Source organism: Hipposideros armiger, unplaced genomic scaffold (assembly GCF_001890085.2).
Source record: "Hipposideros armiger isolate ML-2016 unplaced genomic scaffold, ASM189008v1 scaffold_267, whole genome shotgun sequence".
NCBI classification, from domain to species: domain Eukaryota; kingdom Metazoa; phylum Chordata; class Mammalia; order Chiroptera; family Hipposideridae; genus Hipposideros; species Hipposideros armiger.
Window position 1 is genome coordinate 1258074 of NW_017731617.1, and position 19369 is coordinate 1277442.

A 19369-nucleotide genomic window follows, 5' to 3' on the forward strand; every position below is an offset into this window, starting at 1 on the left:
ATTCGCTAGTGAAAAGATTAATTACTAGCTACATAATGACAAATGGTTCATCCATATTTGGAGGAAAACAATCCTTATCACACATAATATTAAAACTACAGTGTAGGTGATTAAAGCCATACATGTGAAAATAAAAACATTAAAACTATTCAAAAGAAATAGAGGAGACTATTTTATGACCTTGGAGTAAAGGAACATTTATTCAACAAGACATGAATAGCACAAATCATGGAGGAAATGATGAAAAATTCTGTTCAACAAAGCAGCATACATGGAATGAAAAAAAAAAAAGGGAGTCAGGAAGTTGGCAATGGTATTTTGCAGTACCTGTAATTACAAAGGATTAATATCCAGTATATTTGAATACACTTACATATCAATAAAGAGAAAGAAAAAGAACCATTTAAAACAGGCAAAAGTGATAAACAAACAATGACCATAGTTAGAAACCTCTGTGGTCAGCAAACACATGAAATGATCTCCAGCCTTCTTAGTAATCAGGGAAAGGCAAAAAAGAACAATAATTAGATATTTAATACTAATCCAACTGGCAAGAAATTAAATGTTTGGCACCATCAAGTGCTGGCAAGGACCTGGAGCAATGGGAAGCCTGTTGGGAGGCATGTTAATAAGCATAACCATTTCAGAGAATAATTTGGTAACGTCTAATAATCTTGAAGATGCAAGTACCTTCAACCTAATAACATTGCTTTAGCTGTCTTTCCTTCAGAAAGTTATTGTTCTGTGTACAAAGGAACATGAACACAAATGTTTCAAGCAACATTATTGAAAAAACCACCCAAAAGATTAAATAATAATGATAGTAATAATAATAGAAAGAACCTAGGTGTCTATCAAGAAAAGAATGGTCAAATAAGGTGTGGCATTTTCATATGATAAAATCCTTATGCCATTGAAAATAATGAGCTAGAGCTACATGTATCAATATGTGTGATCTTGAAAACTATTGGGGGGGGAGGGGATTTAAAAAGCCAGCTACGTAATGATAAATACAGAATACAAGTATTAATACACCTATGAAGTTTACAGTATGCGAAGCAATGCATATGTACAAAAATTATAAAAACATTCATGGGAGAGAGGAAAATGGGATGCAGGAAGAACACACAGGTGGGTTGAAAACAAATATACAAAACAGTATATTTAATTTCTTTTACATCAGAAGTAAAAGATATGAAGAAAATGTAGTAAAATGTTATTATGTGACACTGTTGGGTAGCAGGTCCAAGGACATTTGTTATGATGTTCCCTATACCTTTCAATATAATTGACATTTCTTCTAATTAAAACAACAATAATATGGAGAAAGTCCTTTGGCACATTGTCTCAGGCTTAAAAGGTGATTGTTTCCTTCTTTTTCCATTCTTGGCTGGAAGCAGGCATGCAAAGCGCCCAGGCATTACCCTGTAATTCTCAGCCCAAAGCAGAACTGGACTATTTGGGCTCTTCCTGTGCCAGGGGCATCATAGTTGGTCCCTCACACCATGTCTTCCAGCTTAGACAATCGGGTTGCTAGAACCTGAGCTACACTCATCCTCGGTGCAGAATTTTAGTGGCTGAGGCAGCTTCTAGCCTGTGGAAAAGCTCAGAACAGAAAGATGCAACAATGCTTTCCCCATTAAATTGGAACTATGGATTGCTGAGCTGATCATCACATACTTCCCAGATTCCCATTTCATAGACAGATGAAGAAATGGATGGTTAGAGAGGGGAAATGGCTGTGGTAGTGTTTAAGAGAATGTGTGTTGCTCTTGACTTCTAGAACTTTCCAACTGGCCTTAGAATGCTGACTTTATTTGGTTCAAAACTAGGTATTGTAACTTCTGTTCTTCTGTATTTTTTGAGTTCATAACAGCTTCCACCTCCAGAGAGCACTGTCTTGGGAAGAAGTTAGGTAGATCTGGCTCAAGTCCTTGCCCCATAACAAAGCAGTGTGACTATGAGCAGTAGCTTAACTTCCCTAAGTATTAGTTTCTTCACCTGAAAAGGGAGAGGATGATAATTATTCAAGGGACTGTTGTTTTGATTAAATGAGATTATTCATAGAAAGTATTAGACATAGTCTCTGGCATATGGTAGTCAATAAATAGAAACTACAGTTGTTATTTTTATTGCAGAAGGCGTTTCAAAGATGTATAACACAGTCTAGTTGCACAGACTCTTTGGAGAGGTGGAGTGTGATAGATGAATGCTGTGATATGCAAACAGGAAGAGCCCAATAAGGCATAATCACGAGGCTCGGAGAGGGCTTCCTGGGAGAAAAAAAGTGGGATGTTTCCATCGTGCAATCAGACTGTTTCTCCCTCTTTTCTCCTATTGTACTTTCATATTTCTTATTTTATCTTTACATTGGTATGGAACAAGAAACACATATTCTAATTAAAACGTAGAAAAACAGAGCCAAAGATGTGAAGTGACTCGTCTGCAGATTTCAGATGGGTTTTAATTGATCTACCATATTAACTGTACACCAACACTTTAAGAAACATGGATTTTTACCGAAAGCTAAGTCATAGGTGCTTAGCCTGCATGCGCGCGCACGTGTGTGTGTGTGTGTGTGTGTATGTGTGTGTGTGTGTGTACTCTTAAGATTTTACAGTCTGTAACTAAATTTTACTATAAGATTGCACTCAAATTTGATACACGTTGCTATCAATATGATGTTTCTGAGGAGGATTACTGAAATATCATACCAGTTAAGAACTTCAGTATTTTTGTTTCTAATTGCCAGAAATGCAAACCTAAGGCAGGTATGTCATTTGAGACATTTTTGAAATAACAATGACTAAATCTTGAAAAATATTTTTTTTAAATCATACAAAGGATGCACAAAACAACCCTTCAAGACCAGCCAAATGATCTCATCACATTTAAATATTGCAATTCAAATTTATTAGCTAGAAACATGAAATTAATCTGAGTTGCAGTTTGAAAATGAATGATTAAACACTAATGGAGGCTCGCTTTTTTTTTTCCTTTAAATTTAAAATGGCACTCAGAATTCTATGAAAATCGGAAGTGATGAAGCTAATCATGCTTCAAGTGAAGTGGTAAAATTTTAGTTACAAACAATGAGTAAGTAGGAAGTTTTTTCAGCTTGGTAGCTTGCTCAGCACTGCACTCACTAAGATTTTCAGCAGGAGAGTGGCTTTGGATCTAAGAATATTCTCCTGGGGTTGGCAGGACTGGAAACGGGAGATGCTGGAGGCAGGAGGGCGAGCCAGGGGCTGCTTCAGCCATCAAGGCTGAGATGTTGGGGGCAGCAGGGGTGCAGAGGGAGTGATGTGGAAGCTTTGGGATGGGAAGAATTGACAGGGTTGAAGGCCTGCCTGGATGTGGGAGGCACAGCAGGAGAAGGAGTTCGAGTGACAGTGGAAGACTTTCCAGATGTTTTTAGGAGGAGCTGAAAGGAACAACTTGAAATAAATGCCCTACTTTTAGACCAACCATGAAATAAATCCTAACCTCCAGCAAAGCCTTCTGAAGCCACTAGCTTGTCCTGAGAGAATTCTGTCCTACCTAGGTTCGTGAGAAAAGAGTCCATCTTTAGCATTAATTTTTACTTTAACTTGGAGAAAATGTAGTTTTATGACAAAATTCCTCAGTAGAAAAGCATAATCTTTTTTTAATAACAGTTGTACCCTATTACCTCTTCCCTACCTTCTTATGGAGCGACTTGGGCTTCTATTTTCCTGTCTGAAAGTGTGGGATTCCAGCCCCTCCTCCAGAGCTGCTGTCAGGCTTCCCTGAGATAATGATACACGAGCCATGCGCACACAGTTGGAAAAAGGAGGGCCATTAAGGTTTCTCTACCAATCAGAGGTGTGCCATGTGATGCTAGTGGGTAAGAAGGAGGACAGTGGGTGGGAGTTATTGGGAGACAGATTTAGCCCCAGGGTAGAGACAACCCGTTCTGAGATCCAGAATTTTCACAAGTTGGAATAGCCACCTGGAGAGAGAGCAGGCTGCAAGCACTGAGGGTGTTCTAGCCAAATGATGTAATAGAAAAGAGACGTTCTGTTAAGCTATAACACACACAAGAGAGGGTGGCTCAATCTTCATGGGTTTACCTAACCAAGGTTACCTGTAATTATCTTTACCCCATTTCTTCTAGTAAAGAGAACATAGTGCACCTCCGGTGAATGAGAATATTGATAATTAAGCATTCATAGCAATGGATTGATATTGATTAACAATTTCTCATAGGCTGGACACATATGTGCTTTATCTATGCTCTTATGTTTAACCTGTAGGAAAATGTTGTGAGGTCAGGCTTATGACTACTTTGAAATAGGCTCAGAGCGGTGAAACCCCTACCTGTGACTGTTCAGCTAGTAAGGGATGAAGTCAGGATAGAGACACATGTTTGCTTGCCTGAAAGTTGTGTTTATTGAGGAGGAGGAGGAGGAGGAAGAGGAGAAGAGGGAGGACCAGGAATGGGGGAGGAGGAAAACATTTACAAATATTATCAGAGCACCTTAAATATTGTCAACCATGAATGCTTTGTGATACATAGCACAAATGAAAGACACAAGGAAGAGAAGTAGTTTTCACATTCATGCATTTTCACAGAAGTTCTCCATCTGCTTCAGATAGTGACCATGTACCCCCAGTGGCCTGGGAGGTAGCCCGAAGAAAATTTCTTATTTTATTCTATCATAGGGCCATATTTATTTAATATAAAACATGCCTCCGTATTTTAGAGCAAAATGAATGAAGTACAGAATACATGCCTCTTTATCCTGTGCCTTCATGTATCCCCTGAGAAAAAACAACCTTTCCCCCACCACAGTATTCCAGTTTTAGAAGCACCACTAGAAAAAAATACACATTTATACAATAAGTCTAGAGGTGGATACACTACCCAGTACGCTGGGGGGAAAAAAGAAAGAAAAGAAAAAAAGAAAGTATATAATTATAGCAACAAATTAGCATTCCATACATTCACCCGTACAAATCTCAAGATTTGTATGTATCTCCCCTACTTAGTTTTCTTTGACAGAGCACTCACTAATGGAATCTTCAGGGACTTCTGGTCTACCCCGAACATTACTATCTGCTCCAGCCCTGCTCAAACAAACCCTGTTTTGGGTAATAAGCCCAGTATTCTCAGGAAGGCAGTATTTCTCACCAGATCCTTCAGCGCTTACAAACTCCAGCTCATTGCTGTGTTGAGAGTCAGGAGACATTGTCTGTCCATTGCCCCTGCACCTGTTGTTATCTTACTGACCTTATCCTAATAGTCCCAGCCCTAACAACATCTGAAACAAAAGATGGGCAGGAGAACTTGAGATTTTTTTGACATTGTCCTTTTGTTAATGAAATCCCCCTCAACTCGGGAATCTGATAGGAATCCTGTTCATTATCTTTTGTATTCTTTTTTCCCATGGCACTTTTTTATTATTAAAAAGTGAATAATTGATGCGGAGAGAGATGAAGGAGAGGGATAACATCTTTCTTTGGAAATGGTCAAGAAGGAAACGGGGATGGTGATTTGGTCATGTGGAATTGGCGTAAATATATCTGTGCCTTGGAGGATTATTGCCAGTAGCTAGGTTTGTTCGATGGCAAGATGAATTCAAGCAGGGAGGCGACTGAGGGAGGGAGGTAATCTGGTATAAGGTTGAGTGTAAGGAAGTCAGAACAGGCATTAAACTAGGAGGTCTTGACAGCGGAGGAGAGAGGCAATCTATTGGGTCGTCGGAAAAGTCATGATGCCTTTTTGTAACAAAAAACATAGAAAAATATGTCATGACTTTTCCCATGACCCAATAGACCAATTGGAAATCTGGCAGGAGCCAGTGCCCGGAATGGCAATTCTGGGGCAAGATTCCCCTTTGCCAGGGATGAGATTATTGAAACAGGCCTAAGCCAGGGATTAGGAAGCAAAGTGGAGGATGTCATTTAATAGCCTATGATTGTAAGCAAGATACTTAACCTCTGTCTGCCTCAGATTCATCATTGGTGAAATAAACATGAAAAGACTAGTACACATCTAAGGTGGTTTTGAGTCTCAAATGAGAAAATACATGGAAATTGCTTAGCCCCGGGCCTGACATTCAATTAATGGATGCTGCTATTATTATTTCAGTCAAGAGTGAGAGACAGGGAGGAACAAATGGTGGGGAAGAAGGAAATGACTGGATGTGCAGCATAAGGAAAGGACTTGCTCGCGTGTGGTGGGGTTTCTAGTCAGGTCTTAAAACGAGGGGACATGATCAGACAATGCCCACAGAATCGACCCTGGCACTTACCTGCCACTGTACCTTTGCTTATCCCATTTGTTTTTCCTAGATGGCATTCTCCCAAACACCTTCATTATGGGCCATCTACCATCTGATCCTTACCCACCAGGGTTAGTGTAAAGATTACATTAAAATAAAAAGTGCCTAATTGTACTCATGGCCATCTGTCAGTTGATGCTAGTTGTAATCCTTGCATTTTCGTGTAGTCTCTCATGCCTAAGAGAGCACCTCAACCACAGTAGACAGTCAAAATGACTGGATAACTGAAGGTGCATGGGGTTTCAAAAGTAAGCAAGACTGGTCGAATGTACTCAAGGGGGATCAATTGTCCGCTCCCCACATTGTGTCTGTATAGCTAATGGTCTTCTTTATGTTTTCCAGGGACCTAAATCTTGGCAGTGTGTACCAATACTGGGTCATCACCGTTTCGGGAAGTGAAGAGAGTGAGCCATCACCTGCTGCCACGTACATCCATGGGAGTGGGTACTGTGGTGATGGCATTATCCAGAAGTAAGCAGATTTCACTCAAAAAAAAAAGGGGGAAGGGGTGGTGCTAATTAGGCCAAGAGATGCTGAATACAGGAGAAGAGCTTATTGGGATACTCTTCAACGTGTGAGCTGTGAGTTACCAACAGGCCCCAGCAGTCTATCAATGTGTCTGCCAGCAGTTTGCTGGTCTCAGAAGAAAAGTAATGATTCTTTTGTGAACACATACATTTCTCCAGTAGGCAATACAATATATGATTTCGACAGAGCTACCATTATGCGCTTACTACCCGTATGCACTTGTTCTTAGTTGATTTATGTACACCACAAGGATCCTATTAGTCTTTTCCATCCCGGCCCAATTTCAGTTAACAGGTCACAGTGCATCTAGGTCAAAACATTTTTACATTCTTTGCTGGTTACCATTTACATCTGTTAAAAATTGCATATTTATTTATTTCTGTTGTCTCATGTTATATCAACAATTTACAAAATGGGCCAAAGGCTCATAAAAATAGCAAAATAGTCTCACTCACTATAATGTTGAAATCGTAAAAAGTAAACAATACTCCAGAGTGACTATTGCATATGAATATAAGTACAGGGAGGCAAATTCATCAGTAAGTGTAAAAATGCCACACGAGCAGCCAAAAGGAAAAGTGTGATTAGAAAATATAAAGCTGCATGTCTAAGAAATGGATTTAATTGGATCATCAGTCCATTCATCCCCTTGTCCACAGGGCAAGATGTTATGCAACCGCAAAATAGGGGCAAGAAGCCATCAAGACTTTTGCATTGTTTAAAAAAAAAAAGAAAAAAAGTAAAACTGAGTGTTTTCATCCAGAATAAGCACAAAAATTTTTTCTGGCACAAAATCTAATAGTTTTGTCTCTCGAGGTGAAAAAGAGACCAAAAATCATTCACAATTAAGTTCCTTATTGCTAAAGTTGGGTTCCTTATTGTAAGTCACACTCTTGCTAAGAGACTTTTAAAACTATTGGCACATTTAATGATAAACATTATGCGCAGAGATGGCAAAACAAGCTATTGGCAAAATTCCTTCATTAAATGGCACTGTTGGGTGTCACATAATATCTGTGCAACATGGAATCGCAATGACTATTTCTGTAGGGGGAGGGGTTCCGTAAAGAGAATGTATTTCACGGTTGAAAGAAACCGCTGATGTACCGGACAGGAATCGGCCCATAGGTGTAGACATATATGAAAGAGAAGCGCTAGACGACTTTCTTTCAGCTCATCATTGACACTAGTGCTGGAGGGCAAGAGCGATTGAATTGGGCCCTGATGATTTTGTAGTATGTAATGAATATAAACTGGAAACCTGCAGTGGGATGAAAGGACCAGCGAGCAGCACAGCGAGGATGACACAGTTATGCATGTAAAGAGTTTGCACATGAACGCCCGTCCGCACAGATATCAGGTACTGGCCAGCAGTTTACTTCTGACTGGACGTGAGCATTTAAGTGAATCCTGAGTGTTGTGTTGCAATGGGCATCAGATGAGGGCCAGTGAATTACAGCTTTTCAACTTGCTGTGCAAAAAGATGGTAGTCCCCTGCCACGCACGCACGCACGCGCGTGCGCACACACAAGTGCCTCCGCTGTTACAAGAAAGGTACTAATTCAAGTTTTTGAAGTAAGGAATGACATTTTTTATTTTAAATGTTGACACCGATATGGCCACTACTGATTTTTTGCACGATTTCAAGCAGCTTGCTGAAGTGGTGTGTCTCAGGGGTCTATATTCATATGTTAAAGGCCCTGCAACTATGATTTCAAAGCTGAGTTGTCAAAATTTTAATATTGAGTAGGTAATATAAAAATTTCTAAGTGTTGAATCAGGGTGCAAAACACCTGACTGCCAACCCAGCTGACCGTCAAGCATGGACGATAGAGCCCCTCACTTGTCAGAGGGTGAAATCGATGGTGTGCTATTAGGTGTATTTAAGTTCACTGTCCAAATGCAGCAACCAGACATGAAGATATAGTTTCCGATATTTACTGTAATAAAACTGGGGAAAGGGAAGCTGTTCGCTGTACTCTCCCACATTAAACATCAACCCCGCTTTTGATGCAGATGTTGTGTGATGGGACCCTGAGGACTGAGCAAGGCAGCCTCCAGGGAAAATGCCCCATCATTTGTGGATCCCAAGATGGAGCAGTGTATCCAAGATATCCAGGAAACACTTGCGGTCATGGCTGACAACCCATAATTGTGATTTGGGATTTTCTAATTTAGCACAAAGAATAAAAAGGGAAACTCACAACAACTGTCCCTTTTGGAGCCAGATATAGACGCATTGACACTGCCAACAATGTCATTCTTTTCGCTGATCTAAAACTTCATTATTATTATTATTAATTTAAATAGTATTCTTAACTTAGTTTTTTTTTTTAGTGTTTTTACTCAGAATTGGTTCCTGCAGAGACATCAAACACTTACGTTACCAGGAGTTACCAAATAACTATTGACATGCTTTATAGAAACTGAATGCAGCTTATGAATGGTTCCCTAAGCAAAAACAAACAAACACCCCAAAACAAAAACAAAAAAAACCCACAACTTTAAAGAAAAGGGAGATGACATCTTATGCAGATAGACTCAACACTTAGTGAGGCCCTTAATGGATGGAAACACTGGATGAATATTATGATAATGATAACAATGTTCATAAATATTTATTGAACACCTGCTATGCATGGGGCACTGTGCTACACCATCCATCTCCTTGGGTTCTGCCAACAACCACATGAGATAGGTCCTAGTGCCACACTTTACAAAAGAGACAACGAACACACAAAGATTAAAATGGTTTTCTCAAGCTGACACACCCAGTGAGGAGCAGAACCAAGATGTGAGGCCAGGGCTTAGGTTCTCATCTGGAGTCACCATTGCCTCATTGTGTGACTGACAGCTGTGCAAAGCAAACAGGTGAAGAGGTAGCTATGTGCTCCCTGCTATGTCTCAGGCACTGTGCCAGGCACTGGGGTGCTAGGATGACAAACACTCTGTCACTTCCTTTGGCATCTGAAAGCCTCATATAGGGGGCTGTCAAGTAACAGACAAAGGCAGTCAGTTTGATAAGTGCTGTGATAGATGGAGCCCGGTGTCTTTGGACACAGAGAAGGTGAGGACTCATTCCAGCCTGGGAGGTCAAAGGAGGTTTCTCAGAACCTCTCTATCAAATGATAGATCTGTCATGCCTAGAAGATATTTGTGGTGACCCTAATGTTTGGCTTGAACCAATAGAACATACTGTTTGGGTGGTGAGCGAAGGCGGATTAGAAGTGTTCTTTGTGGCTTAGGGAACCCAGCCCAGGTTAAAAAAAAAAAAAAATCTCTCCCCAGATAACCCATGAAATAGCTAAGGAGCACAAGGCCATCACGAATTTCCAACATACAAGATTTACTGGCAGAGATTGGAATATGGGCGCAGCTTAGAATTTGGACTCTCCTTTACTCATGGGTTTGCAGACAGGGGAGAACTTGGGTGGCTCATCAGAGATCAATGCAATGTCCTAAGGATTGATTGCCAGGAACCATCCCGCTACCCTGACACCTCCTAAAAGCAACAAACATTTCCCAGTGTTAATTGCCCTGGGTGAAAGGAAAAGTCTGAGGCCTCTTCCATGCTGTGACAGATCCCAGCTGGTCTCTGGGGAGGGAGGGACAGCTGCCACACACTTCGCAGAGACCTCCCAGGACAAAGTAAGTGGGAATGGGAACTAGGATTCCCTGAGCATCTACTATGCATCACACAGTGTGCCAATCACATTGAATGTCACACACCATGCCAATCACATTAAGTCACATTTCATTTTTGCACCTACTCTAAGGAGAGGGTATGATTGTCTCCATTTTAACCCATGAGAAAAGTGAGACTCAGCATCTAGAATGACACTGTGCAGTGGATTTTCCTGCGGTGATGGATGAATGATGGACATATATTCTGCAGTGTCCAGTACATTAGCCACTAGCTACATCTGGCTACTGAGGACTTGAAATGTGGCTACTATGACTGAGAAGTGGAATTTTAAATTATTGTTAATTTTCATTGATCTAAATTGTCAAAGATTGAAGGATTGGACAGAGAGATCAAGGGACTTGTCAGAGATCACATGGGTAATTTGGACCAGGGGGATCAAGTTTTATTTTTCTAAAAGGATGAGAATTTTTTCAGAAAGCAGCAATCCAGCCAATGCTTCAATTATTATTCCTCCTTCTCATCTACTAGGTCCAATTCAGAGAGCATTGCTCATTTCCTGCCCATCCTAACCTCTGCAGAATCATTCTTAGGTGATGAAAATAATTCCTAAAATAAACAAGAGGAGGCATTTTTATTTCCTAGAAACATAGTTCCACAGGCCTAGGAGTTCTTAACACCATGGAATGACACACCCAACGGAGATGGCAAAACTTTCTGATAAAAGGAAGACCCAACCTGAGCCATGTGGATGGAAAAAATCTTGACCTTTAAGAGCCGGGAAAGTAGGGAGGAGGTTCAGTCAGGGCGTAGTGAAGAACAGCATTTATATTTCAGAAATGCCGAAGTTTCTTTTAAATCCACCATTTTAAAACGGCAGTGACGTTTTCCAGACCCAGTGCAGCAAGGTCTGTTCACTCATTCATCCATTTCTTATTCCCATCTGACTCGCTAACTTAACCGACACGACCTCAGAGAATGAGTGTGAAGCAGACGTTCTACGTTGTCATCAGAAACACAAAACAAGGCAAATGTGGTGGGAACCTTATGAATTGATACGTTTTAGTCATCGTATTTTGGGGATGAAGAAACGGACTGACCAAGGGAAAGGGACTTGCCCGAGGCCTCACGGAAAGTTCACAGCCCAGGGAGGGACTTGTCCATGTCCAGATGTGGTTCCGAAGCTGATGTGACGCATTTCTATATCCGTTCTGCAGAAGCCAAGGTGAAGAATGTGATGACATGAATAAGATCAATGGTGATGGCTGCTCCCTTTTCTGCAGACAGGAAGTTTCCTTCAATTGCATCGGTAAGTCTTTGTCATTCCCTGGGCCTGGCTGGAGGCTTGGACAGTGAGGAATAGTTTCACAATTACAATAACAGCAATAAGTATGACTAAATGATGATGCATTTCTTTATATTACAAATGTGTATGGAGCGCCTCCCATGGACCAGGCACTGTTCTAGGCACCAGGGAGCACAGCAGTGGAAATATATAAAGGGCAGATATTCCTGCTCTTCTGGAGCGTATGTTCTAGATGACAGCGATGGCTGGTAACTCTTTTTTGATCTAACTTTACCTTATACACATTATCATATTTCTGCAGACCAACTCTCCAGGATGGTTATCAGTATAGATTTTTAAGGCTTTTATTCTTACTTGAGAGATGAGAAAAATCAAAGGCTAGAGAGATTATAAAACTTGCCCAGCATCACACAGGCTAGACGTGACTGAAGAGAGAACCAGGACTTGAACCTCATTTTGTCTGAGCCTCAAGCACATGCTCAGTTCATTTTGTGGCACAACCTCCTATAGGATCCCGGACCCCCATGGTCCCCACTGCGCGCTCACAACCTTGGGCAGTCTCCTTGACTTGAGGAAGGGCGAGAGCAGACCAGCCTGTGTTTAGAAATCAAATGTCCTTTTCCCACCTTCACTGAGTCAGCTGAGAAATTTGTTTTCCTCTGCCTTCTCGCGGAGTCTGGCTGGTGTAGTTGTTTCAGCCCCACTTGGGAGGCCCTGGCCAGCCTGGGGCTGGTAAACAGACAGGGATGGAATTTTGAGCTGGCCCAGATGAGATCATACTTCCTTTAAGATGCAAATCGATACCTGAAGATCAAAGGTCCCCAGGCTAATCCCCTGGGCTGGAGGTGCAAACTAATCACAATTCATTTGCAAGTACAAAAGACAGAGGTGCTCTCTCTGAAGAGGGAAGGGGCAGCTACAAGGGGAAGGAAAACGTTGGTGGGAAGATTTCTCCCTGAAAAGCCAGTTTTCTAGGACTGACAGGGAGGAAATGTCATCGGGTCCTCACATTGGCAGTGCATTACAGGGGAGCGTAGAGGCCTTCTCACGGTACGTTGTGAGCTCCATGGGGTCTTTACCAGGCATCATTCACCTTTTATTCCATCCTCAGCACACAGTTATTGAGCACCTATTCTCTCCTTGGCATCAAGTAGGGGCTGAGCAACGCAGCAGGGGTGTCCAGCCACTGTTGGTGGATGGAAGAAAGGAAGGTGAGGAGGGAGGGAGGACTGGCATTTCTAGACATGGCCTTGGATTTCTAAATGGCAGAAGGTTTCTTTTCTCTCTCTCTCTCTCTCTCTCTCTCTCTCTCTCTCTCTCTCCCTCCCTCCCTCCTTCTCTCTCTCTCCTCTGTTGATTTCATCATGGTCTATCTATAATAGAAGCTTGATATTAGCCTAGCGGTGTGATGGAAAGAGCCTTGGACTAAAATGAAGAAATGCAGGCTCCGGTCCCAGCTGTGCTGAGAACTTGCTGCATAAAGCTGATCAAGTTGCTTCCCTGGCCTGGGCCTCAGCTTACCTCCAGTAAATGGAAAGGATTGGGTTAATTTGTTTTTAAGAGCCTCACCTGCACTTCTAGTGTGTGATTTGCAAGGTGTATTGTTATTTCTCATTATCAAGAGCTCTACTTAAACCAAACCCGTACCTTTGCCGGCTTCCTCATGACACCCCCAATTGCTCTCAGACCATGCGGGAAAATATCTTCCTGTTTTATTTGCACTAAGGTGGCATGTGACTTAAGTGCCTCTGGGAAGAAGGTAGGATGTAATGAAGGTAGGCTATGGTACCTTCAAAGAGGCGCTTGGGTCCTGACATCCATGTCCTATGTCACTTCAGCACTATGCGGAAATAAACAAAAATAAGGGGGCCCCTCACAGGTGGCTCGTTATCCATGGAAGGGCTCTGCACACTACCTCCCGTGCGCCAGAACTGACCTGCTGCCTAGATCTGTAAATAAAGTCTTACTGGAACACAGTACACCCATTCCTTGACACATTGTCTGTGGCTGCGTCTCTGCTACAACAACAGAATTCAGCGGTTGCAACAGAGACCCTATGGGCCAAAGAGCCTAAAATATTTGCTGCCTGGCCCTTTGCTGACCACACTTGCTGACCCCTGGCGCATGGATCTGGAGTCTTTGACGTTCTTGGTGGTTGGAGACTGGTGTAGAGAGGAAGTGAAAATTATGACATGGTTCACCATTTCTTAGAAAAGGAACTGAATTTTAAGCAATCAGTGGTGGTGTCCGGGTGACCCTGTTAGAAATAGCACTGGACAGCGAGTGCAGCCCTCGCTAGCCTGACCTCCTTGGGCCTCACGTCCCCATGTATACTTTGGCCAAAATAACTGACTTGGATTCGATTGGTGGTTTTCAAACTGTGTTCACTGAAATGCTTAAGAGGAAAGGAATGAAGATGAGAGAGTTACCAAGAGCGAGAGACCCTCATAGATCCGTTCTATATATCGTCGTTCTCTATTAGATTCTCAGTGTTCCGCTGATGATGCTGATGATATTTACTGAACTCCTATTATTATATCAAGCACATTTATAAATGCTCATTTTCATAACACCTTTCTCGTCCTACTTTTACAAAAGGGGGAGTTGAGGCACGGGTAGGTGAACTAAGGAGAGGCAGTTAAATGGTGGAACTGGGACTCAAATCCAAAGAGCCTTGACTCAAGAGCGCACTGTGGTACGCCTCTTGCAGAAAGATAGCTCTCGGCTTCGTGGGGCTTCGTGGGGTAAAGGAGGAACATACTGTCGTAGAATAGTTTGTGGAACACATTCATAAAATGGCGTACGGAACTGTCAGTGGTGTGAATGGTGTCCAGAGACGGTTCACTCTTACCCGTGTATGTTGAGTGTGTATTGTGTTAGGGAAAGGACCTCAGCTGTGCCCCCCCACTCTCACCATGTAGAACTCCATGATGGATACTCACAGAGACACAGGGCATTCCAGGAAGAAGGGAATCTATCCAAAGGTCCCAGCTCCTAGGAACTAAATTCCAAGCAAGGAATTTGAGTCTAGAAAACCATCTTCCTCTAAGAAAAACAGCTAACGAATAGACATGACTCTTTGGCTCCCCGAAGATCCCGCTTTAATGAGTCAGAGAAATGGGATGAGAGGATAGGAGGCTTTGCTGAGGTGGATGGACAGTGTTCTTCTCATCATTACATTGGTTAAGACAGTGGTCAAGATAACAGACTTGTGGAAGACTGATTGGGTTCATAACATGGTTTAGACACATGACCCTGGCTAAACTTCAGTGTTTTCATCCAGAAAATGGTAAAAATCCTGGAACTCCACTGTGGGCTATTTATCAATATTTTTGGATATTTACTATCTGAATCCCCTCCCTAGATTTAGAAAAGAACTCTCTTTATTATAATAATAATGAGGAAGATCCCTAAGCCCACTATGGAAGTTGAAAACCCAAGCATCTTTTTCTCCTAGTCCCCCTTGTAGCTGAGTGTGGGCATAAGACCTACACACGCCCCCAACCCCCATCAGACACCCAAGCCAACACTTTGAATCAAAAGACATTAGGGACCCTGCAGAAAACATTTTGCTAAAGATGGTGGCAGTGGCCACAACCCATGTATTTTCAAAGTACCAAATGACAGTATTCTGAGATGCCTTCACATGACCAGTCTTGGGGTCTAATCTTGAGCTTGAAATTGGGCTTCAGAGCACAGGAGCCTGGCTTCCCAGCCCTCCCAGAGAGTCTTCCGTAAATATCCGGCATTCTTTGAACAGAGTTTGTTTGCTTGTTTTGCTTAAGTTAGCCAAAGTTACTGTTGATTGTCACTTAGAATCCTAACTGAAAATTGTTGCCATAAGATCTAGCCATGAGGTTTAGCCTCATTCTTAGCAAGTTGGGCGTGCTTGATGCACGTTAACTATTACTTTTCTCAGTGTGTGTTTGTGTGTGTGCGCGTATGTGTGAGTGTGTGTGTGCGCGTGTGTGTGTGTGTGTGTGTGTGTGTGTGTGTGTGTCGGGGGTGAGTATCAGCAACAACCAGCATTGATGGATGTCCGCTAGGTGGTATGACCTGTGTCATGCACCTTTGTTTAATGTGAGCCTAGGTGAGGTCTCTTATGTCTAGATGAGGGATCTGAGACCTAGAGCGATGTCTTAACTTGCCCAACGTCCCGCGGCTCATAGATGTGTGATCTCATCTCCAGACTAAGTCAAGAACCCCTGCTTTTTCTACTCTGCCACTGCTTCCCCATCTGAATGATTTATTTCCCTTCCTTCCTTCCTTCCTTCCTTCCTTCCTTCCTTCCTTCCTTCCTTCCTCCCTTCCTCCCTCCCTCCTTCCTTCCTCTTTTCCTTCTTCTCTTTTCTTCTTCGTTTTTAATGGTCACTGACCATTTCGTAGAGCTACCGTTTTCCCTGGGGTTGGTAACACCAGTGTGAGGGTGGATGACAGATTTATGGCCTCATTCCCATTCACTTTTCAGAAGCCCACACATCCGGAAGTATTCCCAAGGTGCCAGTGTGCTATTAGGCAACAGCCTGGGACTTCCCTTTCCCACTTTCCCACCCCCAGTGCCCTCAGCCCCCAGCACATAATAAGTTGCTTGTTAAAAGGAACACCGCCCTCAAGACCTCTTAGGCAATGCATGCTACATCTCTGGCAATGTGGAAATTATCTTGTCCTCCCCTCCCCACCCACCCCCCACCCTTTTAAAATATAACATACGCCAGGCCTGAGGTTTCAGTTAAAAAATGTGGTATCAGTAAAACGATAACCCCCACCCCCACCCCACCCCCAACAGGCCCTGGCTGGGGCATTGTTTGGCAGCTTGGGAATTCTGAGGCTAAAGAACTGAGTCATAATCTACAGACAGGCTGCTGATAACAGCTGAAGGAGGGAAGGTACCGGTCAAATTAGTCAGACAAAATGGGAAGCATCACTGAAAGGGGTTCTACTTTGTCATACATCTTGAACCGGTGCTGGAAAAGTGCTCCCTCCTGAGATGATATTTAATCCATTACAGGAGAGGTGATGGCGGAGCCCTCCGTAGGCTCTGTTTTGATTTACCATCCTGCGTCCTTTAGGAGAGCTGGGTCCCCGTCCCTGTGTGGACTTAGAAGCCTGGGCGGCAGCTTAGCATCTCAGGGGCTCAGTTTCTCCCTTTGTGAAATGAAAGCGATTGGGTGGAGGGTGCTCACGCGTCTTTCTCTGTGTGACACAGGAATCCTCCATTTGTCAAACATTGATTTAGAGGCTTTGGGGTTTCAAATCCTGCTTGATGCTGATGATGTATAGTTAAGAAAACAAAGCAAAGGGACCACCACGCTGTCTTTTCCAGGCAGACACACACTCCCTGTGTGTCTCTTTTTCACACTCACTCCTCACTCTCCTCTCCCCCATCCCCTGCCATTAGCACTACTTTGTCTCTGGTCCCCATACAGCATCTCCAGCCCTGTCCTAGAGCCGGGGCCAATAACTCAATTATCTGTGAGGCAGATAAAGTGGAGGAGGAGGGATCAATTCGCCTCCCCACCAGTCACTGGGAGGGGTGAGGGTCACCCAGCTTTGTGGCCCCTCTGTCAGGCCTCCCTGGCCCGCTCTGAGCCAAGGCAAGAAGGGAAAACAAAAAGATGAATTGCCATGTCTTCTTGGTGGATGTTCTGATGAGACTTTAGGACAACAATGACGAGAAAAGGAAAACAGCATCTGGTGGGGGAAGGGGCGGGGCGGGGGGGGGCGAAGAATGGGCTCTGCTGGGAGTCGCAGTTATTATTATTGTTCTGCCTAAGAAAGTGAAATCATAATAGACGACCCACTTCTCACCTTACAAAAAAATTAAAGTTACAGAAACAAAATAAAACTTCTCCTGGCTGCATGTATTCCTCACACCTCCCTGCGCGGAAGACTTAATTCTCACCAAAATGCCTTCTGTAAATAAAGCTTCCCTTGGGTTGCAGATGGGCCTTTAAAAGAAGAAAAGGGAAGTAGTAGTGGCAGGTGTGGTGGTGGTGCCAAAGCTGACTGGTAGTGATGATCTGGCAGCTAGGATAATGTCACGTGGCATAATGCTTCATTAGAGATGAATACGGTGTGAGTGTTCATCCATGATATTCTGGATGAAAAGCCTGGCTTAGACACTTTTTATCTGTGGCTCCGTTTTCTCATCAGTAAAATGGGTTTGTGACAGTTGCTACCTCTTACAGTTGTGAGGATGAAATGAGGTTATGTAGGTAAAGCATTTTAAAACAGTGGTACCTGGTAAGTGTTATGTATAAGTTTGGACAATTAAGTTCGCGAACTCATCCTATTGTAGAAAGAGTGCTGCATAAAACATTGCTGAATATCACTACGGTCACCTTCGAAGGACTTCCTTTGGGAAACTATGCAGCGACACCAGCACCTAGTCTACCCTTCAAGGCAATTTTGGAACTTTTTCTCTGGAATGGCCATCAGAGCTGTCATAATACTACCCTTGATGTCCTGAATGTCATCAAAATGTCTTCCTTTCAGTATTTCCTTTATCTTTGGGTAAAGAAAGAAGTCATTGGGGGCCAGAGTAGGTGAGTAGGGAGGGTGTTCCAATACAGCTATTTGTTTACTGGCTAAAAACTCTCTCACGGACAGTGCTGTGTGAACTGGTGCATTTTTGTGATGCAAGAGCCATGAATTGTTGGCGGAAAGCTCTAACTTTTTCACGCAGCCTTTTCAGCACTTCCAAATAGTAAACTTGGTTAACTGTTTGTCCAGTTGGTACAAATTCATAATGAATGATTCCTCTGATATCAAAAAAGGTTAGCAACATCGTTGCAACAAGTTTGTGAACTTAATTATCAGACCTCATATGTATTTGTTACTGCTGCTGTTGTTATTGTTATTAATATCATTAATTAAGAAGTTGTATTTATCCTTCCAGGAACCCCATGAGATAAATAATATTATTACCCCAGTTTCATAGAGGAAAGAAACTGAGGTTTAGAGAGTTTAAGTAACTTGCTGAAGGTCACATAGCTAGAAATAGCAGAGGTGGTATTAACAGTACCTAGGCAGAGTCTATACACTTAACTGTGAAGTTATTTCATTATTAGGCACCCAACTGTACCATCCTCTGTTCTAAGAACCTTTTTTCAAATGATTTCATTCATCCTCCCAGCAACTCTTATTTAGACAGAATAATAACACCTATTTTGCTGATGAGGAAACTGAGGCACTGAGAGATTAAGTGAATTGCCCTAAATAATACAGCCAGGTATGTCAGGGAAGGAGACTTCAAATCCCGTCAGCCTACCTGTAGAGACCATGTCAATATCCAGGGGAACACCCCCAGAAAGCACTGGAGAGCCTCTCTTTTTCACTATTTCTACTTTGATGCCACTGACTCACAGCAGGAAATAAAAGTGAGCACACATGTCCTTGCCGTGCCTTTTTCATGAGTCATGACAACCACCTTTTTCAGTTATTATCACCCTATAAACGTTCCACTGCATAAAGCCTTTGCCCCCAACATAAGGCCATTCTGTGTTTGGGGCTGCATTTTCATTTTTAATAGCTCACTCTCCTTTGACAGTAGCCATATTGGTTTTTATTTTTAGCATAAGAGTTTGA

At 42.6% G+C, this 19369-nt stretch overlaps 1 protein-coding gene across 1 annotated transcript in view; it reads left to right on the forward strand.

Moving 5' to 3' along the window:
• PAPPA (pappalysin 1) overlaps window positions 1–19369 on the forward strand; it is a 201265-nt gene that overhangs the window by 69139 nt on the left and 112757 nt on the right. The window contains exons 7-8 of the mRNA XM_019656847.1: window positions 6648–6776; window positions 11694–11785. Of these exons, the coding sequence (XP_019512392.1) occupies window positions 6648–6776; window positions 11694–11785 (221 nt within the window). The remainder of the gene's footprint in view (window positions 1–6647; window positions 6777–11693; window positions 11786–19369) is intronic.